The sequence below is a fragment of the Palaemon carinicauda genome, chromosome 7, assembly GCF_036898095.1.
Source record: "Palaemon carinicauda isolate YSFRI2023 chromosome 7, ASM3689809v2, whole genome shotgun sequence".
NCBI classification, from domain to species: Eukaryota; Metazoa; Arthropoda; class Malacostraca; order Decapoda; family Palaemonidae; genus Palaemon; species Palaemon carinicauda.
The window spans coordinates 134,917,675-134,944,392 of record NC_090731.1 but is presented as its reverse complement, the minus strand read 5'-3'; the positions used below and the strand labels follow the sequence as shown (position 1 = coordinate 134,944,392).

Sequence of the window (26,718 nt, the reverse complement as noted above, 5' to 3'; positions counted from 1 at the left end):
ACTTCTCTACGTTTACAAGGATCCCCAGATCGTTGCAAAGGTCAAGAAACCTTCTCAGGTGATCTAAAGCTTGTTGAGAAAGTCTTACAAGATTTTCGGTGATCAATCTATTCTGAAGAAGTGTTTTAATTCTTTCATTCTACCTTGTTTTGAGTATTGTTCTCCTGTCAGGTGTTCAGCTGCTGATTATCATCTTAATTTGTTGGACAGAAACTTACGGTCTATTAAATTTCTTATTCCTGATCTAGATATTAATCTTTGGCACTGTCGTTCAATTAGTTCATTATACATCTTGAATAAGATTTTTCATAACTCTGACCATCCTTTACATTCAGATCTCCCTGGACAATTCTATCCTGTTTGTAATACTAGGCAGGTAGTTAATTCTAATCTTCCTAATTGGGTAGTTGAATGAGTAAAATTTCAAAAGTTCAAAGTTGGAGCAAATGTTTTCATGTTAACCAGGCTGACAAGAGTCTTTTTATAGTTTATATAGTTTATATATGACATATCTGTTTTTGACGCTGTTAATAGTTTATATAGGACATATCTGTTTTGACGTTGTTACTGTTTTTAGAATGATTTATTGTTAATTTATTCTCATCTTTTATTTATTTCCTTAATTCCTTTCCTCACTCGGCTATTTTTTCCTATTGGAGTCCTGAGGCTTATAGCATCTTGCTTTTCCAACTAGAGTTGTAGCTTGGCTAGTAATAATAATAATAATAATAATAATAATAATAATAATAATAATAATAATAATAATAATAACGAGGCCAGGAGTAGCCAATCGTCTAGATACCTTAGCAGTCGTATCCCGTGCTAGTATGCCCACGAGGGAACAAGTTCCAAAACCCTTGTAAACACCTGTGGGGCGGTCAAGAGGCCAAAGCATAGGATTTTGAACTCGAAGCTTCGACCCTGAACCAGAAAGCGCAAGAATTTCCGAGATGAGCGATGGATTGGTACTTGGAAATATGCATCTTTAAAGTCCACAGATACCATAAAGTTTCCTGGACGCACTGCTTGGATCACGGAGGCTGCTGTCTCCATTTTGAATTCAAGGTAGAGAGATCGATTACTGGTCTCCAACCCCCCCGACGCTTTCTCTACCAGACAGAGGCGACTGAAAACCCTGGGGAGGTGTTGGGGACTAGTTGGATGGCACCCTTTAGAAGCAAGCTCTGGATCTCTCAAGCTAGGGCTTGCTGTTTCCCAATATTCCGAGGGACCTGGGAAGACAAGATCGGAGGAGGAATTAGAGGAGGAGGAGAGCCTATGAAGGGGATGCGGTACCACCAACGAAGCACCTTGATGGTCCATTGCATGGCTCCCATAGCTTTCCACCTCCTCCAACTCCCCTGCAGGTAACCCCCTACGCACTGGAGGGGGGGGAGCCGAGACCCTATTTCTGTCTAGGGTTCCTCCCTCTGCCTTTAGCCTTGGAAGGAGCCGACTTTCCTCTGCCCATAGGTTTGGCTATAAAAGAGGGGTGGCTGAGGCTCTTGGCTGGGAGTGGAGCCACGCACGGTTGTGGTCTTAGGTTGTGAGTTGGCTGCTGTTGTATTGTGCGAAAGGAGGCAGGCTTTTGCATCGCAGTGTTCTGCGTTTCTTTCCTCCAAGTATCTAAAGTATAGGAAACTGCTTGTTTAGAAAAGAAAAGAGGTGGTAGAAGCTCCAAGTTTCTCAAATCTGATCTCTCGGCCTACCGGTGCTCCTATGAAGTCTGGAAACTACTGATTCCCTCCTTTTGAGGACCCAATTGCCCCCCACATGGTCGCTGTTGTAGCAGTTAGGAAGTCCATTGTCTTGGCCCAAGCAGTTAGGACTTCCTGTAGGGACTGCATGGAGTTTTGGTTTGACAGGTCCTCGTGACTCACTAGGTAGCCAACTGTACCAAACCACGTGTCAAACCAAGATAAAGCCTCCAGAAGGGACATTGAAGCCACTTCCATTGCCGAGGCTTCTGTGGCTGTGAAAGAGACTGGAAGAGAAGAGAGTCTCTCCAAGGAGCAGCCAGCTGTGAGCCTCGCCGTGAGGGGATCCAAGGTCAGAGGAGAAGGGATGGCGTCTCTGACCTTGTAAAAGCGCTTTTGCCTCGTAAACAGGAATTGTAAAAGTTTATGGGATCCCTGAGACTTCAAGGGACCAGTTTCTCCCGAGACCGCCTGCGAGACCTTCCTCAGACAGGCTGCAGTGTGAACAGACCAGGTTCGGTGGAGGACGACATAGTCTGTCTAAAGCTGGAGCGTCAGTATGTCGAGGAGACAGATGTAGATCGCCGAGGCCAGAGATATTACACATAGTTCTTAGAGCCCTCAAATAGGAGGACTCTAAGTCCTTTGATGGTTGCTCTTCCGGGGAATCCTCAGGTTATGCTAATTCCTCGCGAGTTATTACAGAAGGAAGGGCGATAGAAGTCAGAGTGTCTGGAGGTAACGGCGAAGTAGGAGACCATATTGCCTTTGTTACAGGGGAAGGCTGAGCGCTGGATAATGGCACCGCGAGCGCCTAACCTTGCATAGAAGTCGACGGTCTAGGAGAAGGTGACCGAATTATCGGTACTGTCATAGTAGGATTCGTAGAGATTCCTCTCTTCGAAGGGTTTGAAGAACGAGGTGGAAGAGGTTGAATTGATCGGCGATCTGGCCTTTTCCCTCTGCTCTAAACAAAAGAAAAGAAGGGTTGAACCCCTGCGTCTTCTTCTGAGGTTCTCGTGAGGCTCGTATTACGTAACTCATTAGGGAGCAGGGGAACCGGAGTTGTCCTGTCACGAGGGGGAGGTGAATGACCCTGCGAGAGTATGACCGGAGACTTGCGCGATTGGGAAGTTGAAGAGCGAGAGCGCTCTTTCTCTGATGACACGTAGCGAAGGTGAGGAGAAGTGCTCCTGGCGCGATTAGATGAAAAATCGTGGGAAGAGCTTCTCTTAAGGGAGTGCTTATTACGCTTTGAAGAGCTCTCTTGTGATGAAGAGCGAGAACGTAACATAGCGCTCTTTGTCTTGAAGCACCTAAAGAGCTTAGATGATCCCTCACAAGAGGAAACTGATAGCGAGGCAAAACGATGACTAGAGGAAGCGCTCCTCTTAGGTTTGTGACGACAGCGCTTATAGTCTCGCAGCGAGACATCTCATGAAGAGACAGAAGGCGAGGAAGAGCGAGAACGATGATGTCTCTTCCTATGTCGCCTGTCTCTCCAGCGAGAACGTCTGAGCGAAGGAGAGCGACCTCTCCTTTTCCTCTTCCCTCTCTCCCTTCTAGCCTCCGAAGAGGAAGAGGAAGAGGAGGAGAAGGAGGAGGTACTGCGATGTTTGCGCTTGCGAAGTTGTGATTTTGTAGAAGCGCAAACGGAGTGCGAAGTAGGCGCCACAGGAGCTCAAGTTACTATATCCATTAAAACTTCCGCGGGCGCCGACTGAGTTGACGGGAGGTAGGCGAGGTCCTCAACTCTTGGGGATTCCAACAGAAGGGACCTGAGGCAATACCTTGCCCGCGAGGAACTAGTTCCAAACTACCTCTAAAGGAAAACCATGAAGTCCAAGGGCAGGCCATACCGCTAGTACATGATCTGGAATGGAAGCGGTAACAGAGTCATTCCCGGTGGCGGAAAATATTGCCCCACTGGGGGAGGCAATGTGATCTGCCTGACCAAGAGGAATGGAGGTTAAATCAATGGTGCCACTCTTCCTCGACTTCCCCCGGAGGAGGGAGGCAAGGCAGAGTCTGAAGGGAGAGATTGAGAGGCCGAAGAAGAGGCCCGAGACTCCTTACCTTTGGATGGCGAACCTGGAGGTAACGAGTCCCTCTTGGATTTCTTCTTCCTCCTCTTGAACTTTTCCCACTTAGAGGGCGACCACTCTCTACATACTTGGCAGGGGGAGCCTTCCGAACACCTATAATCTCTGCACGTAGGGCATAGGGAATGAGGATCCACCTCCGGCGGTGACATAAAGGTGCCACAGGATTTCGGGGAACCCCGGGACACTTCCTCATAATAGAGGACCTCACATCTAACAAAGAAAAAAGAAAGAGAATTGATCAAAAACACAAAGACAGGCTAGTCTGCCAGTCAAACAAAAGCAGGAGCAGCGGTGTTACCACTGCATCGGCTAGAATTTGATTGAAGGTAAACAGTAGCGACCGACAGGTGGATAACTATCAGCCCGGTCGTTAACGACCCTGTTAAGGGTTTTCTGCCGTGTTTTCCAGCTGGTGCTAGAATATCTCCTATAGTAAAGAATGAGGGTTTGTATCAAGTGTAGGAACAAAAAACAGATTTAACACTCATTCTGAGAACAGAGGAAAGTTGCACATAAAGCACTGGAGAGAGGTTAATAACAGATGACCGTTTATCGCACCAATCAAGAGCTAAGTGGCCGCCTATACATTAGCATCATCTCACTGAAGTGCTGGTGGGTACATGGCGCAACCATCAAATGTTTCCATGCCCACAAAGATTCTTCAAACTGGTTGTAACACAGTACACCAGAGTTTACCTCAAAATAAAAGACGAGGGTTTGTATCAGCGTAGGAATAAAAACAAATTCTATAAAACTTCACATACAGTACAGCGCTTAGAAAAATACAGTGCTCCATCTATTACAGTATACTTACCTTTTGTATTTGTTCAAGTACTTCTTTGGTAGACTGCTTTTTCTGAAACAAAATTACACAAGATGAGAAAAGAAGACACACCAATCACCGTTATCTAAAAAATATTACTTACTGACTCATAATACCAAATTCATTTTATAACTCCCCACAATTATTAGAAGGCTAATTAGTTTTATACCAAATTTCATTATTTCAATACTTGATATTTTTGTTTTTCATTTCATCCTCCAAAAAATGCCAACAATTTTTAAAGAAAGTTTAGAAGCAAATTCTTTTAAATAATTCTCCACCTACAAACCCATTATTTTTTAGAATTGCTCTGCATGGCAGATGGGAACCACTGTATCTGGTTTACTCCAGTGTCTAGGTTACAAATTGTATGATTATCTATAAATGGATCACTTGATGTGTGGTATGAACATATTTTGATAAAAAAGCAGGAGTATCAAGTGTTCAAGTAACAAGGAAGATTTACAACGCAAAAAATATATTCTAAAACGCATTCGTTTCTAAACAAACTCCCTACTTCTGTCTAACATGAGTAACAACTTAGACAGGATTAAGCCAAACAACTAAAAGAAAGAGAAAATGTAATCAGAGAAAGAACCAAAGCAAACATCTGAAGTTATAATAATGGGCTCCAAGGGCTGCATGAGATGGGCAGGAGCCATGTTAGTTAAAATAAAAGCTTAAATTTTAAAAATCCAAAACATATCATGCTGCTACAACAGATATGAACCTTCCATCAACTTAGGTCAAATTGCTCCTACAGTACTGGCATTCATATCTACAATGCTTTTTAAATATGTACGATAATAGAGTACATACAGTATGTACTCCCTCATCTCATGACCTCTCCATTCAACTTGGGAGGCTTAATCCTAAAAAATACTCATTAGCTATCAGAACGAATTACCCAAGCACCCCAAAAAATAATCAACTTTCAAATTAGTTATTTGTATTTTTCCTAAGTATACAAACCTGAATAATTCAATTGGAGTATGACTTCAGTAAAGTTGAAAAAGCCATTAAAACTCAACAAGGTACTGTAGTTGTAACTAACAACAGATGGTGTTGGGTAAGAAAGCCAGGTGTGTATAGTTAGGAAAAAGGAAAACTAAAGTCAAACCTCTAGAAAAGAAAGAAACAGCTTACGAAATTTTCACTCTGCGAAACGGGATGCGAAGAATTTTACGACTTGCATTACGAAAAATGTTTCGGACAACGAAAGGAGGTACGGTGCGAGAGCCTGACCATGTTGGAGACTGATTTTAAAATTCGCACACTGCCAGCCCGTAAACTTTCTACCATCCTCCCGCATTCCTTACTCGGATGCTAGTTATCACCATGAGATCCTGCTCTCCTATTGGTCAGTATCTACTGTACTGTATCACATCATGCATCTACGCATTGGCGTCCCTATGTCTTTTTGGGCTCAAGCCATGTCGTCCCGATGGTAGGTTCCTATAGGTAGCTTTCTAAGGGATATTTGGCTACAGTGATATTCCCAGAGAAATGATATTTTCATAATGAAATAAATTTTTGAACGTACATACCCGCTGGTGATATAACAATAGCTTTATTCTTCTGTCCAGCAGAAATTCAAAAAACTTGCGGCAATTGCAGATAGATATGCTAGGTGTACACTAGCCCCACCACGGTAGCTAGGTCGAACTATTCTATCCAGCACCAGATTTTCCATGCCCATAGGTCTCTATAGGGGAGGAGGGTGGGATTATAAGTTATATAACCAGCGGGTAAGTATGTTCAAAAATTTATTTTATTATGAAAATATAATTTTTAAACATTAAACTTACCAGCTGGTTATATAACAATAGCTGATTGACACCCTTTGTGGAGAGTCAGAGACAGCAACATTGTTGGAATATCACTTAAGTGTTTAATAAAACAAGCTTAAGGGTTCGTACCTGTTAAAGAAGCTGACTTCAATGATTCCCTGCCTCATTATGTCTGCTATCCTTATAAGATCCAGCGGTCCACTCAGGGGGCTGAAGATCTCTAGGAGCTGTCAAACGGGTAATAACCTCTATGTTGACAGGACCTCAACTAATAAACTTGTTCCGGGGACTCTCAAGGAACAAAATGACCACCTGACTAAATCAAAGATTGCGGAAGATTGTCGACCAATCTTCACGTACAATCATAGAAATATATAAAATTTCCAAGAGAAGAACAAGGGTACTAGGGATTAGGGGAAACGTAGTGGTAGATCCTTCACCTATTACTGCACTCATTGCTACAAATGGTCCCAAAGTGTAGCATTCCTCATAAAGTCTGGATACGTTACAAGTAATGCGATGCGAATATTGTACAGGTTACTCCTCCAAAAGGTTGTATCCATGATGCTTTACAGAGAACGGTTTTGTTTAAAAGCTACAGAAGTTGCCACAGCTCTAACTTCATGAGTCTTTACTTTAGGCCGCTTAAGGTCTGCCACACCACAGTGTGAGTGAGCCTCTCTAATTAAAAGTCTTATAAAAAAATTATAGGGCGTTTTTAGACATAGGTAGCGCAGGCTTCTTGACTGCGCACTAAAGAGCCTCTGAATTGCCTCTTAAATCTTTAGTCCTGTTCTGATAAAACTTCAGTGCTCTAACAGGACAAAGAACTTTCTTCCACTCTTCACTCACCATATCAGAGAGAATAATAATCTCGAAAGATTTAGGCCATGGATGAGAAGGACGTTCGTTTTTGGCCAGGAATCCAAGTTGCAAGGAGCATATGGCTTTTCCGTTCTGAAATCAATATTTTTGCTAAAAGCAGGAACTTCACCGACTCTCTTAGCTGTTGCCAGACCTACTAAGAAAAGAGTCTTCAAGGTCAGATCTTTAAAAGAAGCTGAGTGTAAGGCTCCAATCTGTCACTCATGAGGAATTTTAAAAACATCTAAATTCCAGGCTGGTGAATCTTATCGATGCTTCTTAGAAGTCTCAAAAGATCTTGAAAGTCTTTATTATTTGAGAGATCTAAATTCCTGTGTCTGAAGACAGCTGCCAGCATACTCCTGTACCCCTTGATGGTCGAGGAGGAAAAAATGTGCTTTCTTCTAAGGTCTAAGAAATAATCGGCAATTTGTGTTACAGAGGTACTGAATGAAGAAACTGATTTAGCTCTACACCACTCTCTAAAACCTCCCACTTAGACTGTAAAACCGTGATGGTAAAAGTCCTTCTTGTACAGTATTAGCAATAGCCTTACCTGCCTCATTCGAAAACCCTCTAGATCTTGGGAGTTTTTCGATAGATTGAAGGCAGTCAGACATAGAGCTTGGAGATTTAGATGGTTTCTTGCCAAGTGAGGTTGTTTGAGAAGATCTATTCTCAATGGCAGGCTTCTTGGAATGTCCACCATCCATTCCAGAACCTCTGTGAACCAACCTCTTGATGGCCAGAAGAGAGCTACTAAAGTCAACTTGCATCCCTCGTGAGACACGAACTTTTGTAACATCTTGTAAAGCACTTTGAATGGTGGGAACGTGTACAAGTCCATGTCATGAGCTGCTTGACGCTCGGGGTCGCATTGGGCTTGATGATTAATGTCGCATATCGATGGACGCTCAACGTCACGTCTTACAGGACGTCCTGTTCCGATGAAAGCTCAACGCCCTGTTAGGTGGACGTACAACGTCACGTCCGTTTGTTTGACTCCTTGCTAGGGAGTTGTAAAGACGTTCATCATCAAGAACATCTCGACTAGTAGGCTCACTACGCTTAGTGTCCAGGTGTGAAGTTACCTGACACTCAAGATCCAGGTCTGCTACTCTCTTGTTGTATGCAGGGCGATAAACTAGCATGAGCGAAGAGAGCTTCTGTTGCAAATCTAGTAGTGTAATAAAAATAGGGTCGAACTGTTGTGGTACCGGAGGCATCACGTCTACCACAAGCTCTCTTTCTACAGTGAACCCTTGTTTATCGCGGTAGATAGGTTCCAAACCCGGCCGCGATAGGTGAAAATCCGCGAAGTATTGACACCATATTTACCTATTTATTTAACATGTATATTCGGACTTTTAAAACCTTCCCTTGTACGTAGTACTGTTAACAAACTACCCTTTAATGTACAGAACACTTAATGCATGTACTACAGTACCCTAAACTAAAACAGGCACAAATATTAAAGGCGATTTTATATCATGCGTTTCCTAAACACGCTAAAAGGCACGATAAAAAATGGCAACCAATGTTTTGTTTACGTTTATCTCTGATCATAATGAAGAAACAAACTCATTTAGTGTACACATATATGTATAGGTTAGTTTTTGCATCGATTATATTGATGTATACAGTATGTTGATTTTGTTATTACCAATGTTTTACTTAATTTTTCTTAGGACTTCCAAATGAAATGTTTTTCTTTATGACGCCGCCTGAAACGACGGCGTCATAAAGTACGCTCAGTAAACAACCACGCTCAGAACAAAGAAGGCATTTAACGCACATGATGAAAGTGATAAATAATGATATTTACAGTAAAAGCATTTACAAAATATGTTATTACAAATATTATTTACCGTATCTATATAAAATCATACAGTACATACTGTACGTAGCAAAGCAGGAAAACAATTTACGAGAGAGAGAGAGAGAGAGAGAGAGAGAGAGAGAGAGAGAGAGAGAGAGAGAGAGAGAGAGAGAGAGAGAGAGAGAGAGAGAGAGAGAGAGATTGTTTTACGTACGTAAATGTAAATTTTAAACAAAAAAAATATGATAGGTTACAACATGTATACTCTTCAGACTTTTAAAACCTTCCCTTTAACTTAATGCATACAGTACTAAACTCTAAAACAGGCACAAATATTAAAATGTTAGAATATTAAAGTAAAAAATAAAGATTGTTACTGTACTGTACTCACCACGAAAGAAGTTCAAGAAAAACTTGAATGATGATGGCGATGAATTTGCTGCACAGTAAAAATGATGATGATGAAGCTGATGATGTCTTCTACTGTGCAGCCAATAATAGTATTTTACGTCGCTTCAGACGGAGGTGTCTTTTCCTGGGACACCTCTTCAACTTCTTCCTGAGACACTTCTTCAATTTCTTCTGAGGGCATTGTGATCGGAAGTTGCTGCCGCTGCTTCTTTTTTCGCAAGAGCATCCTGTAGGGAGCCATGTGTTCATCGATCTTGGTGCAGAATTGTACAGAACGAACCATATCCTCGTCCCACTCTTGCGACATTTCTTTCACCTCATTCGCAAGCTTGCAGAGCTTGGCAAGCCGTTCTAATGTTAAGACCGTTTCTTCGACATTTTCTTGGATCTCTTCCTGTGTTTCACTGTCTTCACTGCCCGATTTCGTCAGGTCTTCGAGGTCTGCGGCCGCGTAACTTCTACTGTCTTTTAACATATCGAGAAGCGTCACCTTCTCAGCAATCGTCATCATCTTTCGGTGCTGTTTAGGCTCACTACCAGCCTTAGTAGAAGCAGAAGGCTTGGGAGGCATTGTACAGTAGGGTTTAACAGAAAGTTCAACAAAAAGTTCAACTTAAAACAGTCACGCACAGCACAGATTAAAGTTCACAATTAACAACGTCAACACAGCGATACCTGTACAGCGGGAGACAAAGTGACCGCGGAAAGAGATGCTGCGGGTTGGAGAAGCGGTCAAAACACCAATCAGAGGCTAGATTACAAAACTTGGGTTCTGATTCGTCATCTATCAGCGCTTGAACCAATCACAACCCAATTCAAAGTACAAGATACCCTGCGTACAGTATACTGTACAGTAATAATAATAATAAATAATGATACTGTAATAATAATAATAATAATAATGATAATAATAATAATAATAATAACAATAATAATTTTAATAACAATAACAATAATAATAATAATAGCTTTACGTACGCTATTTTACGCTTTTGTTGTAGGATGTGTGTGTCTCTCTCTCTCTCTCTCTCGTACGCTTATTCGAAATGTGATTTTTGCAACAAAGAATATTATTGGATGCAGTACTACGTACGTATACATACAAAAGATTCATGGAAAAGAAGCACTTCCATTACATTTGTAGTACAGTACAGTAGTAGCCAACAGCAGCCTTACACCATTCTAATATGGTATGTCTGCATCTGATTTGCGTTTCATGTTCGATTTAATTTTACTACGTACTGTATACAGTACTGAATTATCGTATGATCACATTCTCTTTTCGTGTTTTATTTCTTTCTGTGCTTAATTATATGTCATATGTAATGCAATGAACAATCAGTAAGAGCAGATATTACTAATTACAGTATTAATGGAATTACAGGTAACGAAATATCGTATTTGGGGTCTTCAGATATTGCGGTATTTTCGAAATTTCCGGAAAATGTTATTTTGATAATAAAATAAATTTTTGAATATACTTACCCGGTGATTATAATAGCTGCAACTCTGTTGCTCGACAGAAAAACTCTACGTAAAAATTCGCCAGCGATCGCTACACAGGTAGGGGGGTGTACTCAACAGCGCCATCTGTCGTTCAGATACCCATTACTCATTGTAAACAAAGAACTCAATTTTCTCCTCGGTCCACTGTGTCTCTATTGGGGAGGAAGGGAGGGTCCTTTAATTTATAATCACCGGGTAAGTATATTCAAAAATTTATTTTATTATCAAAATAACATTTTTCAATATTTAACTTAGCCGGTGATTATAATAGCTGACTCACACCCAGGGGGGTGGGTAGAGACCAGCAAAATATGTTTACATCATATGAGCTAAGAATTTTTATTTCATTTTAGAAGTTATCAAAATAACTAAACAAAATAAATAGGTACCTGGTAAGGAAGTCGACTTGAACAATTACTCTGCCTTTTTAAGTACGTCTTCCTTACGGAGCCTCGCGATCCTCTTAGGATGCTGAGCGACCCCTAGGAGCTGAAGTATCAAGGGTTGCAACCCATACAACAGGACCTCATCAAAACCTCTAATCTAGGCGCTTCTCAAGAAATGACTTTGACCACCCGCCAAATCAACTAGGATGCGAAAGGCTTCTTAGACTTCCGGAAAACCCAAAACAATAAAAACATTTCAAGAGAAAGATTAAAAAGGTTATGGAATTAGGGAATTGTAGTGGTTGAGCCCTCACCCACTACTGCACTCGTTGCTACGAATGGTCCCAGAGTGTAGCAGTTCTCGTAAAGAGACTGGACATCCTTAAGATAAAAAGACGCGAACACTGACTTGCTTTTCCAATAGGTTGCGTCGATTATACTTCGCAGAGATCTATTTTGTTTAAAGGCCACGGAAGTTGCGACAGCTCTAACTTCGTGTGTCCTTACCTTCAGCAAAGCTTGGTCTTCCTCATTCAGATGGGAATGAGCTTCTCGTATTAACAGTCTGATAAAATAGGATAAAGCATTCTTTGACATAGGCAAAGATGGTTTCTTAACTGAATAACATAAAGCTTCAGACGGGCCTCGTAAAGGTTTAGTTCATTTTAAATAGAACTTAAGAGCTCTTACAGGGCATAAGACTCTTTCTAGTTCATTTCCAACCATACGATAAGCTTGGAATATCGAACGATTTTGGCCAAGGTCGAGAAGGCAGCTCGTTTTTGGCTAGAAAACCATGTTGTAGAGAACATGTAGCCGTTTCAGATGAGAATCCGATGTTCTTGCTGAAGGCATGAATCTCACTGACTCTTTTAGCTGTGGCTAAGCATACCAGGAAAAGTGTCTTTAAGGTGAGATCTTTCAGGGAGGCTGATTGTAACGGCTCGAACCTGTCCGACATAAGGAATCTTAGTACCACGTCTAAATTCCAACCAGGTGTAACCAAACGACGCTCCTTCGTGGTCTCAAAAGACTTAAGGAGGTCCTGTAGATCTTTATTGTTGGAAAGATCTAAGCCTCTGTGACGGAAGACTGATTCCAACATGCTTCTGTAACCCTTGATAGTGGGAGCTGAAAGAGATCGTTCTTTCCTCAGATATAAGAGGAAGTCAGCTATTTGAGTTACAGAGGTACTGGTCGAGGATACGGATACTGACTTGCACCAGTTTCGGAAGATTTCCCACTTCGATTGGTAGACTCTAAGGGTGGATGTTCTCCTTGCTCTAGCAATCGCTCTGGCTGCCTCCTTCGAAAAGCCTCTAGCTCTCGAGAGTCTTTCGATAGTCTGAAGGCAGTCAGACGAAGAGCGTGGAGGCCTTGGTGTACCTTCTTTACGTGTGGCTGACGTAGAAGGTCCACCCTTAGGGGAAGTGTTCTGGGAACGTCTACTAGCCATCGAAGTACCTCGGTGAACCATTCTCTCGCGGGCCAGAGGGGAGCAACTAGTGTCAACCTTGTCCCTTCGTGAGAGGCGAACTTCTGCAGTACCTTGTTGACAATCTTGAACGGAGGGAATGCATATAGATCTAGATGTGACCAATCTAGGAGAAAGGCATCTATATGAACTGCTGCTGGGTCCGGGATTGGAGAGCAAAATATTGGGAGCCTCTTGGTCATCGAGGTTGCGAAGAGATCTATGGTTGGCTGGCCCCAGGTGGCCCAAAGTCTCTTGCATACATCCTTGTGGAGGGTCCATTCTGTTGGAATTATTTGTCCCTTCCGACTGAGACAATCTGCCATGACATTCAAGTTGCCTTGGATGAACCTCGTTACTAGTGATATGTTTAGACCTTTTGACCAGGTGAGGAGGTCCCTTGCGATCTCGTACAACGTCAGAGAGTAGGTCCCTCCTTGCTTGGAGATGTACGCCAAAGCCGTTGTGTTGTCCGAGTTCACCTCCACCACTTTGCCTTGAAGGAGAGACCTGAAGCTTTTCCAGGCCAGACGTACTGCCAGTAGCTCCCTGCAGTTGAAATGCATTGTCCTTTGACTCGAGTTCCATATCCCCGAGCATTCCCGACCGTCTAAAGTCGCACCCCAGCCTACGTCCGATGCGTCCGAGAAGAGATCGTGGTTGGGAGTCTGAACAGCCAGGGGAAGACCCTCTCTTAGGTTGATATTGTCCTTTCACCAAGTCAGACAAGACTTTATCTTTTCGGAAACCGGGATCGAGACCGCTTCTAGCGTCTTGTCCTTTTTCCAGTGAAAAGCTAGATGGTATTGAAGAGGACGGAGGTGTAGTCTTCCTAGTGACACAAATTGATCCACGGATGACAGTGTCCCTACCAGACTCATCCACAGCCTGACTGAGCAGCGTTCCTTCTTCAGCATCTTCTGGATGGATAGCAGGGCTGGGGGCTGATCGTCTTGTTGTTCAGCAACGTCCTCATCAGAGGGTTCCTCATCCGAAACTGATGAGGAAACGGCAACGGAGTGGGCAACGTCTGGCTCGCTGAATCCGGTCGCACTGGTGGATGCGTGACGGAGCCGGACGCAATATCATGGAACTGCTGCACAGTCTGTGAACTGTCAACAACCATGGGTGCGCGAGGAAGCACAGCGTCAACCCGAGACTGTCTAGACCGTCTGGGTTGTGCAGTCAACACCCTACCGGGTTGCTGAGGTTGACGCACTGCGTCAAAACAAGTCACCTCTGCTGGTTGTTGAACGTCCTGAAAGTCAAAAACCACCTCCGAGCGTCACTTAATGTCAACGTGCGGCTGGCAACCCACACTGGGTCGCATCGGTGGAGTAACCACCTCAACTGGCAGACGCGAGTAGGTTACCTCAGCGTCAACAGGGCGCACAACCGACCGGTTGGAAGGTTGTTGGCCAGAAGGTTCTTCTCCGCATTTAAGTCCTCTATCAAGGATGCAAGCTTGGACTGCATGTCTTGCAGCAAAGCCCATTTAGGGTCTACGGGAGCAGGTGTGGCAACAGACGGGGTTAGCGACTGAGGCGGAACCGTTTACCATCCCTGAAAGCCTTGTTATGCGTGACATAATAGTACAGCAAAACTTCAAAGGCTCGACAACAGCTGTGAAGTTGACCTGTAAACAACTTGGAGCGTCTCCTGGCTAGGCGCCAGGGAGAGTCTACCAGAATTGAGAAGTCTATCTGGGCAGAGGCATGAACTCCCAAGCCGAGAACTTCTCTCGTGTCATATCAGACTCTCGCTCTATAAACCAGTTTAAAAGAAGGGAAAGCAAAGGCTGTATCCCCCAAACTCCTCCTGGTGAAAAACCAGTCGCCTAGCCAACGTAACGCTCTCTAGGAGAGCGAGAGAGCACTAGCTTAAAAACAACGGCTTCGAAGTAGCTAGGCCTAGTGTAAGCTCTGACGTTAGGCGAACGAGGAGCAGCAGTTACAAAAAGATCCGGACGAAGATCCTTAAAAAATCATCATGATTTAATTAAAGTCCATAGGAGGCTAAGCAGCTTTAGGCTCCTCTCCATCTGACAGAGTCCTCAAGGGAATATCAGTAGGAGGGAGAACAGCAACTTCCTCATCTACAGGAACCTTGTCCGATAAAAGCTGAGTCTCTCACTGGAGCATTAGTAGCGGACCAGAACGCAACGTCATGTAACTGCTTGACAGTCTGTGAACTGTCAACAACTGAACTGTCAACCACAACAGGTGCGTGAGGACGCACAGCGTCCACTCGAGACTGCTTTGACTGCCTAGACTGAGCAGTCAAAACAACTCTAGAATGCGGAGGTTGACGCACAGCGTCAAAACAAGTCAACTCCGATTGTTAGTGAACGTCTTGAACGTCAACAGGAGCATCAGCCAGTGGCCTAACGTCCAAATGCGGCTGAAAAACCACACGAGACCGCATCGAGTGTGGTTCTAAACAACCTGACTGACGTGACTAAGCTACGCCAACGTCAACAGTAAGCACAAAGGAACGTTAGGTTGGCTGAAAGCCAGGATATCGATGAGATAAACGGCTAGACTCAACGGACTAATCGGCAGAATAGTCTTCCATAAGGGAGGAAAGCATATACTGCATGTTTTGCCATACAACCCCTTAAGGATCAACGGAAATGGTTGTGGTAATAGACGAGGGTAACGTCTGTGACCGCAACACTTTGCCTACAAAAAAAGACTCTCGGAGTCTGTGTTACGCTTTTGTTAGGCGGCGAGCAGTTATCCGATGACTGCATAGGGTCAGAGCTGTCCTCATGGCTGTAACCAGGACGCTGGACCTGTCCTGAAAGGACTGACTTTCGCTTAAGGGCTCCGAAACCTTATGACAGGTTTCTTATGCGAAAAGCCTACGGATGGTGAGGAGAAACAACGTCTCTCTCGTCTTATGGTAGGGGAGATCTTGGTAAGATACACCCGATACCATAGAGGGAAAACGTCTGTTCGTTGGTCAAGGCCTCTCGAACCCATAAGTCGTTTGACATTACTTCTCCCCTGGGCTTGGGAGCTTGTAAGAGGTCCCGGACTAGGTGAACAACAGGCACGAACAGACGAACCCTCGGACGCAACACTGTAACACTTTGCGCATATCACTTTATCACTTTCGATTTTCTGTTTTGCACTTATTTCTACCTGAAACACGCAATTCTACCCTTCATTAAAAGGTAGTAATTGCGAAATTAGTCGTATAATGCAAGCTCATAATACCAGCAAAAAACAGAAAACATATTTTAAGATAAAAAGAAAAATCAGTGGCTGGGAAAGAGACTAAACACTAGTTCATATAACTACGTTTTCAATCTCTCACCGCACATAGCCTGGGGACGAGAATAAAAACCTAAAAACGTTTTATCCTTCCTCCCCGTACAGCGACTAGGGACGTGAGTAACACGAGAACAACGTTACCCGCTTGAACGGAACGTTTTCTCTCCTCTCTCTCCCTCCGTCTCTATCTCTCTCTCTCTTTCTCTCTTGATTTCGCACCTAAGAGAAGAGCCCAATTATATATCGTCAAAAAAACATGTTATTTGACTAAAGGAAAAAACTGAAAGGTTTTTCAAATAAAAAGTTCCTTTAAAATAGAATTTAAAACATTAAAGCTAAGAAAGAATGAACAAAACGTCAGAATCGATTTACTCTTACTGCAAAGTGAAACCGTGATACACTCTCTCTCTATCGTAACGATAGAGCGCATGTTGAACGTCCTGAACGTCAACAACTGCGTAGCATAAAAAACTAAACGTTAGTTCATCTTTGAAAACAGTACGAAGACTATCAAAGAAATTCTTTCCTAAAAAATTACATTTAAAAAGTTTTAAAACCTTAGCTCTTTAAAAGCTAAAGACGATATAAAGGGCTCAACGTTGATTAACTTCGGTTTCCAAGTTAGGACCGCCTACTCTCAGGAAAGGTCTATATAAACAAAGCATTAAAATTTATTTTTATATGTTTATAAAAAATGGAAAGTTAATCGAAGAGGCCTAATAAAGGCGGAGAGATATAAAATATATATAGGAAAATCTATAACGTGATAAGATAATTACTAAAAGCCTAAACACCCTTCCGTCTAAGGGAAGGGTCGGCCATTTAAAAGTGAAAGAAAGTCCATACTCTCTTTGTCACCATAATTAAATCTATCCAAAACGAGTTCAAGTTTTAAGATGAAGATAAAACACCTGCATAGCGAAAGCTCAAAACTAGAATAGTGTACTTCACCAAATAGTTGTGAAAACAAATCCAGTTAGCAACAGCGAATTAGTAGGTCTTGCCGGTAGCCCGACAGAGAGAAAATTGAGTTCTTTGTTTACAATGAGTAATGGGTATCTGAACGACAGATGGCGCTGTTGAGTACACCCCCTACCTGTGTAGCGATCGCTGGCGAATTTTTACGTAGAGTTTTTCTGTCGAGCAACAGAGTTGCAGCTATTATAATCACCGGCTAAGTTAAATATTGAAAAATCCGCGATATGTATATATATATGGGTTATGGAAAAAACCCGCGATGGTCGAACCGCGAAGTAGCGAGGGTTCACTGTACACCGTTTAAAAACACGCAGAGCGTCCAGAAGACGATAACCAGTTTGATGGTGGAGAAGGAGCATGAACTGAAGTCATGCTAGGCTCAGACAACTGTCCTGCAATTGAGAGAGTTGGACGTTATTTGACAGTTGCTGACATCCTAAAAGGATGTTAGGTAGGAGAATTTTCTTCGGTAGAAAGAAAAAACGCTCAGAACTGTTCGGAAGACTACAACCAGAAGCTTGCGGTGTCAAGATAGGACGCTGATTGACCGTGTCCATCTTCCTCTTTAGAGGTTTGGAAGTTGATGCCAGCCTCGTCTGGATGCTGCGTCATTCGAAGACGACGAAAAAACTTTCATCTCACCTTTCCTATGATGAAGGTGAGAGACCTGTGAGGCGTCAAAAGGTATGCTCGAGTAGGCGACTGCTCGGGAGCTAAAGCCTCTCGTTTCCTTTATCGTTAGACATTTCTTCTCTCCGGAAAAAGAGAGCTGGAAGAAGTTTCAAATCAACATTCCTTGGAAGAGGTCTAAGGATAAGAAACAACGATATGTCCTCACAGATGCACCCTCTATTTGAGGGGTGGTGCTTAGACCGAAACAAAGAACTCAAAACTGGGAAACTTCCTCCTATACACAAACCTTACGGTAGCTTGAAGTTCAGATGGATGGGGAAGTAGAAGTAAGCATCCTGGCGATCTAAAGAGATCATCCAGTGGACCTTCTTTACTGCTGCAAGCATAGTCTTCTGAGTCTCCATTGAGAACTTTGTCCTCTGGACATCACGGTTTGTTTGACGTTCGACGTTATGAGCTTGTTGCTCGATGTCACGTTCAGCTTGAAGCTCAACGTCACATTCAGCTTGACACCCAATGCCACGCTTAGCTGCCTAGCAATTGTCGCCGCGCTTGGAAGGTTGACGCTCTATGAAACGCTTGGCCTTTTGATGTCTGGTATCAAGAGAAGCAGACACTCAATAGGATATACTGTAGAAGACTTATCACGCTGTTCAACATTTAGTTAGCTGGTAGGCCGCCTGTGCAACAACGCGTCCTGATAAGAATCATGACGAACCATCGCTTTGCTAACAGCAGGCTGATAAGACTGCATAAAAGATGAGAGCCGCTGCTTCATGCTGGCAGCATAGTCCAATTAGGATCAACATTAGGTGACACCAATGTAGAAAACTTCGATCACGAACTCGCCTTCCTCATCGCTTACATAGCGCTCCGTATTTCACCAGACAGAAACCAGTCTGGCGGAAGCGGCGGTGCCTGTACCGTAACACCAGACTCGGGAACAAGATCCGTATCAGTCTGAACTAAAGCTTTGCCAACTTCTGACATCCTGTCAGGACGTATACAGCAAAAAAAGGACACTGCCTTCTCTCACAAAAGCTCTAATGCACTTCCTGCTGTTGCAGCTGAACGTGCTGCTGCACCAACATCTGCAGTTAGGTTCTTCATGCTTCATTGAGGACGCGCTATTGCACTGCCCTATCAGCACTGTCTTTTTGACGTTGTTACTTTTCTTAGAATGATTTATTGTTAATTTATTCCCATCATTTATCTATTTCCTTTCCTCACTAAGCTATTGATTGGAGCTCTTGGGCTTATAGCATCCTGCTTTTCCAACTAGGGTTGTAGTTTGGCTAGTAATAATAATAAAAATAATAAACAGAGACTCCTTCGATGTCTTCCTTAGCGGAAAACTCTGAAGGCGGGACGAGGAGCAGCAGGTACAAAATAAAATGGAAACTCTTCAGAAAAAACTCTCATGAGTTTCTGAAAGTCACTCCCTTCCTCCTACAAGTCTCTAACCTAGGTAGAGATGTCTTGTTTCCTAGGGTATTCATTCTGAATTCTGACCTCATTGCTTAAGAGGTTTAATTCTCGCTCTCCAACAGACACCAAGAATTAGTTCAAGCAGCCCTTGGTTTGAGAAAATAATATCTTTCTAGTTGATATTTATTTCTTAATATAGCGCCTGGCGTAACAATGTTCCAACGCTAGACGCTCATGGTCATGCAGACATCAAGTCCTACTGTTGAAAGCCAGACGCCAAACAACTGCTTGGCGTTCAGCATCACGTGACTCTCGGAACAATATCATTCACGATTCAGACGCTCGCGATCTAGACGCTTGGAGCTATGCTTGACACGCAACGTCATGTTTAATTACTTGTGTGAAGCTTGATGCCATCCATGTAAGCTCTTGACGCTCGGCGCTACGTGACTTTCAGAAAAATAACACTCGCGATTAAAAAACGCTTGCGATTCAGACGCTCGGAACTATGCCGATCGCGTCTAGAACAGTCGATCATCGAACAAGAGAAACCAAGAAGTTGCACTAAGTTACAAACATCGTGTCAAACTCTTACAGCAGCGTTAGTAGCTAGCCTTGCTGAACGCTCGATGACCAATGCTCTGTTGTCGTCACGCTTAGCTGGCGCGAGGCGTCACGCTTAGCTTGGAGCGAGGCATCACGCTCAGCCACCTGGCGAGCGCCATTATGCTCAGCTGCTTGGCACGTGTCGTGCGCCTGGAAGGAAGACGCTCGCGCTTGGCCGCTTAATGTTAGAAAACACTTTTACCTCGCCTTACCTCCGGCGAGGGCGAGCGTTCTGGGAATCGTCAACAGGAACACTCGAGGGAACTTCTGTTCAGGTTTTACAAGACGCTAGGCACCAGGCTAATGCCTCTCGCTTCCTTTCGCCGATCGACTTTACTTCTCCCATGGGTCCGGGAGCTTGAAAGAGGTCTAAGGCTAGGAAAACGACAAGCCCGAACAGAAGCACCCTCCACTGTATTGAATAAAATTCACTGCACCAATAATTTGCATTTTTAAACTCTTTGGCATAAAACCAAAAGTAGACACGCCCGTAGAGAGAGATCTTGCTATTCTGTCAAGGGCTTGAATGGGAATGCAATAGTCATTGAATCCTATATAAAATGTTACAAAATATTTTATATAAAATATTAAAATATTAAATGAATAGATATAGGAATAAAGAAGATCTATATATTTAAACCAACCCTTATTACTTAAGGGGTTCCAATAAAAGACGAATAGTCAGATTTAACAATTGGAACATTTATAAATATTATACGAAAAAATTTAGTACTCCCAAAAACGAACAAGTAAACAACGATACAAAGAATCGTGAGACTACTGTATATCGATTGTCATGAATACTACGTCGTATGAAAATTAATTGAACGCTAATTTTGTTTAGTCTTTGTAAACAGATTAGCTTAAGAAAAAATACTAAAAGGACCAATATAATTGTAAAATAACATACTGTATTCCTTTTATCTAATACAACTTAAAAACTTTAGCTTTAAAGAAAAATTCACTTTTCATATATATTGATACAAAGAGTAATACTGTAACGATAGACTGAGGACTGCGTAGCATAAATAAACTGAACGCTAGATAATTTTTTAAAACAGATCGAAGATTATCCAAAGAAAGCATACCAAAAGGACAAAAATTTTCTTAAAATGACAAAATCCTTTTATTTCATATAACTAAATACTTTGTAAAATAGTATTAACTTATCATTCTTTGTAGAAAAAGAAAGAAAATGCAAGTCATACTCAAGCTTACGTCATTTGACTGTGACGTCATCGATGAGGCGGGGTGTTTACCTATCGCCATAATGCTTTCGTTAGTTTAAAATAGGTTGAAAAATTTCCAATCCTACCTTTTAAGCTATAACATAGTGATCAAATATCAAACAAAACCAAAAGAGCGAATGCCAAACCCCTATAAAAGAGTACATCACCAATATAATGCTAAAATCCAGCTTAATCACGAGTGAATTCCTTCGATGTTGCCAGAATGGCGGCAGAAGAAAATCTAGTGCTGGATGGAATAGTTCGGCCTAACTACCATGGTGGCGCTAGTGTACACCTGGCATATCTATCTGCAATTGCTGCAAGTTTTTTGAACTTCTGCCAGACAGAAGAATAAAGCTATTGTTATATAACCAGCGGGTATGTATGTTAAAAAAATTATTTTAGTATGAAAATATCATTTCTCTGGGAATATCACTGTAGCCAAATATCCCTTAGAAAGACGCTAAGCTGAAGAATAGATATTCTTCTGCCGCCTAGGACGGCGCCAATACTAAAACAGAGTTTCTCTCTTGTGTGGTAGGGGCGGTAAGGGCGACAACCTTGCCGCCTCCTTCCACAATTGAGACAGGACCCTTTCCCTGCCCCTGTCTGTCCTTTATCGATGGCCTAGCCATCGCAACCATGTGGCCGTCGTCCTACAATCTCACCGCTTGCCGGGTAGATTGTGGTGCAGGCCGGGCTCCTACATAAGCAGTTGTATAGTAACTCGGTCTTCCCTTACGGACTCAAGGCTCCGGGAAAGGTTGTGCCGGCTGTGACGGCTGCCTGTGGGAGACCCCTGCTTTGTCGAGTGTTCTTCAGTCCTCTCTTGGACTGCCATCCACATCCCCGCGGCCGGCAGTGACCAGCAACGGTTTTTGTGGTTGGATGGAAGCCTGAATGATACATTCTCCCCTTCCATTTGAACCCTCATTCTGGAGGAAGGTAGTAAGAATAGGTACTTACACCCTTAATTATTGTTAACAAACATTTATTAAGGTAACCCTTCACTCCATGCTTTCTCTCTTTCTGTCAGCTAGTGCCGCCAGGTACTAACCCTTGCCGCCAGGTCTCGCCGGCCGGATCGTGCCGCTAGTATATGATTACACAGTAGCCAGTATATTTGCAGTATAGATCATATACCAGACAGAAAACTATAGTATATACTATACAGTAGTTATTTTCCAACATACCCTGTGTATCCTTGCACAGTCTATTGTTGAGACCAGTCATATATCGAAAGAAAAGATTTCTTTCAACACACTGATGGATATCAGTTAACAATTTACCCACAATATTAAAACCTAAGAAGGGTCACTGTTAAGTTACACTTATCTACCTCTAGGGGTTAGAACCCTTCCCTTGGGTTTCCTAATAGGAAGACTCTATGGCTTTAATTTTGGGGGAGGTCACAGCAATTGGCTGGACAAGAAACACAAGTATGTGTCTTTCCTAGTTCCTTCCTAGTTTGACTATCCTAAGCTATAATGGTTAAAATATTGATAGTAATATTTTACATAACTGTTCATCAGGTAAGATAAACTACCGCATACTCATTTAAATTTCATCTCTTTACAGGAGGACCAAGTGAAGTGCGAAGTCATCTTCTGCAACGTCAGGAGTAAGGACTTCTGCGGCCATAAAGAGTGCAGAGCTCATGCCCCCTGCACCGCTACTAATAAAGCTCTACGGTACTGGGACCCCCAAGGCTGCAATATTTGCCGGGCCTTGGTTACCGAAGCTTTTGATGACCCCAAGTCAGCGGAGTCAAGGGATGCAGCCCGCAAAAAAACTGCGTAGTTGGGTACGTGGGTTCCAGAAGAACTCGAAGGGACCGTACCTTCCTAACGAAAGGATGCGCAACTTGCTGTTCCCTAAGGCGGGTATGGAAGCCGTCATACCCCAGACACGACCTGAGATTCCATGCGTCCAGATTGCCGTCGAAACAGATGCCAGCGACGCATTACAAGGCATGGACATCCATCAAGAGGAAAGGATGTCTGAAGTGTCCTCGGACACTGAGAAGGATCTTCTGAAAGAAGGTCATGAGGAGGAGTCTACGTTGACACCTGAAGAAGATGATGAAGTAGATTTGGAGTCCCTTCCGTCAGTGCTGACTTTGGAACCATTACCTTCAACATCTTCTGCCCCACCATCAGATGATATGAGAAAGGCTCTGGCCAACCTTACGGTGATGATGGAGAGCCTTCGCAAGCATGGCGAAGAAAGGGAGGCGAAGCTTGAAAGGCAAATTGCTCAACTCTCCGCCTCCCGTGGGTCTCACAAGAGACTCAGGGTTCAAGACCTCCCAACCTGCTCCGAAACTAATCCCTGGAGGTATGTGGAGTACATGCCGATCACTAACAACAAACTCTTTATTTCAGAGAAGTTGGGAGCCGTCTCTATTGAAGACGTTCAGTTCTGACCAAGCTTTAACGCTTACCCAGACTGCTTCATTCGTCTGAAGCTGGAACCAGCGTTGAAAGAAGAGACGGAACCTAAGGAGGTCATAGTATTCGACCATGACAAAGTACAGGCTCTTTTGTCAAGCAGCCTGAAGGAGGTGGGCTACACTAATTCCAAAGTGTCAGCCCTCAGCAAGAAACATCCTACCTTTCTTGCTCCAGCTTCGCTAGCCTTCCCATTTACATCGAAGGCTCTTAAAGCTGTTGTTAAGGCAATAGAGGCAGGCAAACCTTGCCCTACACTGGACGAGAGTAGACCTTTGTCGTTAGCCCTGCCCATGGAGGATAAGGAGTGGAAGGAAGTCCACCTTACCTTCTCCGTTGGGAAGTTGGAGGCAGATATCGCTGGACGTCAGTTCAACGAAAATCTCCCAAAGCTGTCTGACTTTCTCTTGTGTAGGGAGCAAGAAACGAAGGAAAGACTAGCGGCATCTCTATCCCTACAGAACTGTCTAGAGATGACTGCAGGCCAAAAGAGCACCCGGGATAAGAACATGGTCGTGGCCAAGATGCACATGGCCACCTTGGTTAAAGACCTGTACGGGTTTATCAAAGCCAGAAGAGCATGTAGGGAGTTCGTGTTTGCTTCAGCTGCTGTAAAGCACGAACCCAGGAAGCTGATAGCTTCCAATATCTGGGGTAAGGACCTCTTCCCAAGTGAAGCGATCAAGGAGGTAGTTGACAAGGCCGCCACGGAGAATAGAAATCTTCTCAAAAAAGTGGGGCGTGTCAGCTAAGAGGAAGTCTTCTCAAGATGAGGGTCCCCAGCCAAAGAAGAAGACTAAGAGACCCAGATTACCCTCTCGGCCTGCCAAACAACAACAACATCCCACAGTCACCATGAACGCGGTGCCTCAAGTGATGGCACAACCGCAAACCACCTACCAGATAGTACCTCAGCAGCTGGTTGCCCAGTCACCAGCATTTAACCCTACCTTTGAGAGACAGACCACTACCTTTTGCCCCAAAGGTAGGGGCTCTAGACGGGGCTCCTCAAAACACCCCCCACGAGGTAAGGGAGGTAAAGGAGGATGCGGTCAGGGAGGTAAATCTTCCAAAAAACAGAAGCAATGAGATGCTTCAGGTAGGAGGGAGGCTCCAACAATTTCAGGATCGTTGGACCTTCGATCCTTGGGCCCACAGCCTAATAAAGAACGGACTTGGATGGAGCTGGAGCAAGGCTCCACCATCATTTCCTCAATTCTTCCAACACTCCACCCCCATACTGGAAGAATATACCCAAGAACTATTGAGCAAACGGGAAATAAGGAGGGCAAAGTCCATCAAATTCCAGGGAAGGCTGTTCTGTGTTCCCAAGAAGGACTCAGACAAACTCAGAGTCATTCTGGACTTGTCGCTACTCAACAAGTTCATCGAGAACAAGTAGTTCAGGATGTTAACCCTTCAACACATAAGGACCCTACTACCAAAAGGGGCGTACACAGTCTTGATAGACCTAGCAGATGCTTATTGGCATATTCGAGTCAACCGGCCCCTCTCCCCCTACCTACGATTCAGGCTACAGAAGAAGAAGTACATCTTCAGAGCCATGCCCTTTGGACTAAACATAGCCCAAAGGGTTTTCTCAAAACTTGCAGACGCAGTCGTTCAACAACTACGCCTAGAAGGAGTTCAGGTAGTAGCGTACCTGGACGACTGGCTGGCATGGGCAGCATCCAGGACGGCTTGTCTGCAAGCATCCAAGAAAGTGATCCAGTTCTTGGAACATCTGGGATTCAAGATCAACTTCAAGAAGTCTCGACTTTCTCAAGCTCAAGAGTTTCAATGGCTGGGAATCCATTGGAACTTAAAGTCACGCCGTCTCTCCATTCCCCCAAGGAAGAGGAGAGAGATTGCAGGATCTGTCAAGAGACTACTGAAATACGACAGGATCTCAAGACGCCAACAGGAAAGAGTACTGGGCTCTCTCCAGTTTGCAGCGGTGACAGACCCAGTGCTAAAAACACAACTAAAAGATGCGTCAGGAGTCTGGAGAAGATACGCATCAAACGCTCGAAGAGATCAAAGAAGACCGATACCGACCTTACTACAATCACTTCTCAAGCCATGGTCGAAAACCAAGAACCTAATGAGGACCGTGCCCTTGCAACCACCTCCACCATCAGTGACCATCCATACGGATGCCTCGACGGAAGGATGGGGAGGTCACTCCCATCAACGGAAAGTCCAAGGGACCTGGTCTTCTGTATTCAAGACCTTTCACATCAACATTTTGGAGGTCATGGCAGTCCTTTTGATGTTGAAGAAACTCTCCCCTCGCAGATCAGCCCACGTCAGGCTGATCCTGGACAGCGAAGTGATAATGAGATGTCTGAACCGTCAAGGCTCAAGATCACCCCAGATCAACCAAGTGATCTTAGCCATCTTCCGCCTAGCGGAAAAGAAGAGATGGCATTTATCAGCAGTTCAACTTCAAGGGTTCCGCAATGTGACGGCGGACGCTCTATCCAGGTTCAAGCCGATAGAGTCAGAATGGTCCCTAGACGCAGACTCATTCTCCTTCATCTTGCCCCGGAACTGCCGATCGACCTCTTCGCGACGAGCGACAACAAGAAACTACCTCGATATGTAGCCCCATACGAGGATCCTCTAGCGGAGGCGACGGACGCCATGTCCCTCGACTGGAACAGATGGAACCAGATTTACCTGTTTCCTCCGACCAGTCTCCTACTGAAGGTCCTCAACAAGCTGAGATCCTTTCGGGGAACGGCAGCTCTAGTGGCTCCCAAGTGGCCAAAGAGCAACTGGTTCCCTCTCGTATTGGAACTGAAGCTGAGGCTGGTTCCCCTTCCGGACCCAGCACTATCTCAACAGGTCCAGAAGTCGACTGTCTTCGCTTCATCACAGAGAACCCAAAACCTTCATCTCATGATTTTCTCTCCTTAGCGGTAGAGAAAAGATTTGGGATCTCGAAAGGCAGTATTGACTTCTTAGAAGAATGCAAGTCTAGGTCAACTAGGAGACAATATGAATCGTCTTGGAAAAAGTGGGTTGCTTTGGTCAAAGCAAAAGGACCAAAAGAAATCTCAATGGACTTCAGTTTGTCCTTCGTTATCCACCTTCATAGACAAGGTCTGGCAGCCAACACAATAACAACGGGTAAGTCCACTCTGACTAGACCTCTGCTATATGCCTTTCAAGTAGACCTGTCAAGTGAAATCTTTAACAAGATCCCTAAGGCATGTGCTAGACTTAGGTTTGCAGC

The 26,718-nt window shown here is 43.8% G+C and overlaps 1 protein-coding gene across 4 annotated transcripts in view; it reads right to left on the bottom strand.

Annotated features, from left to right (window-relative positions):
- LOC137644023 (endoplasmic reticulum junction formation protein lunapark-A-like) overlaps positions 1 to 26,718 on the bottom strand; it is a 318,162-nt gene that overhangs the window by 277,629 nt on the left and 13,815 nt on the right. For all 4 annotated transcript variants that reach the window (XM_068376905.1, XM_068376904.1, XM_068376903.1 and 1 more), the window contains exon 2: positions 4,617 to 4,658. In XM_068376905.1, coding sequence (XP_068233006.1) covers positions 4,617 to 4,658 — 42 coding nt within the window. The remainder of the gene's footprint in view (positions 1 to 4,616; positions 4,659 to 26,718) is intronic.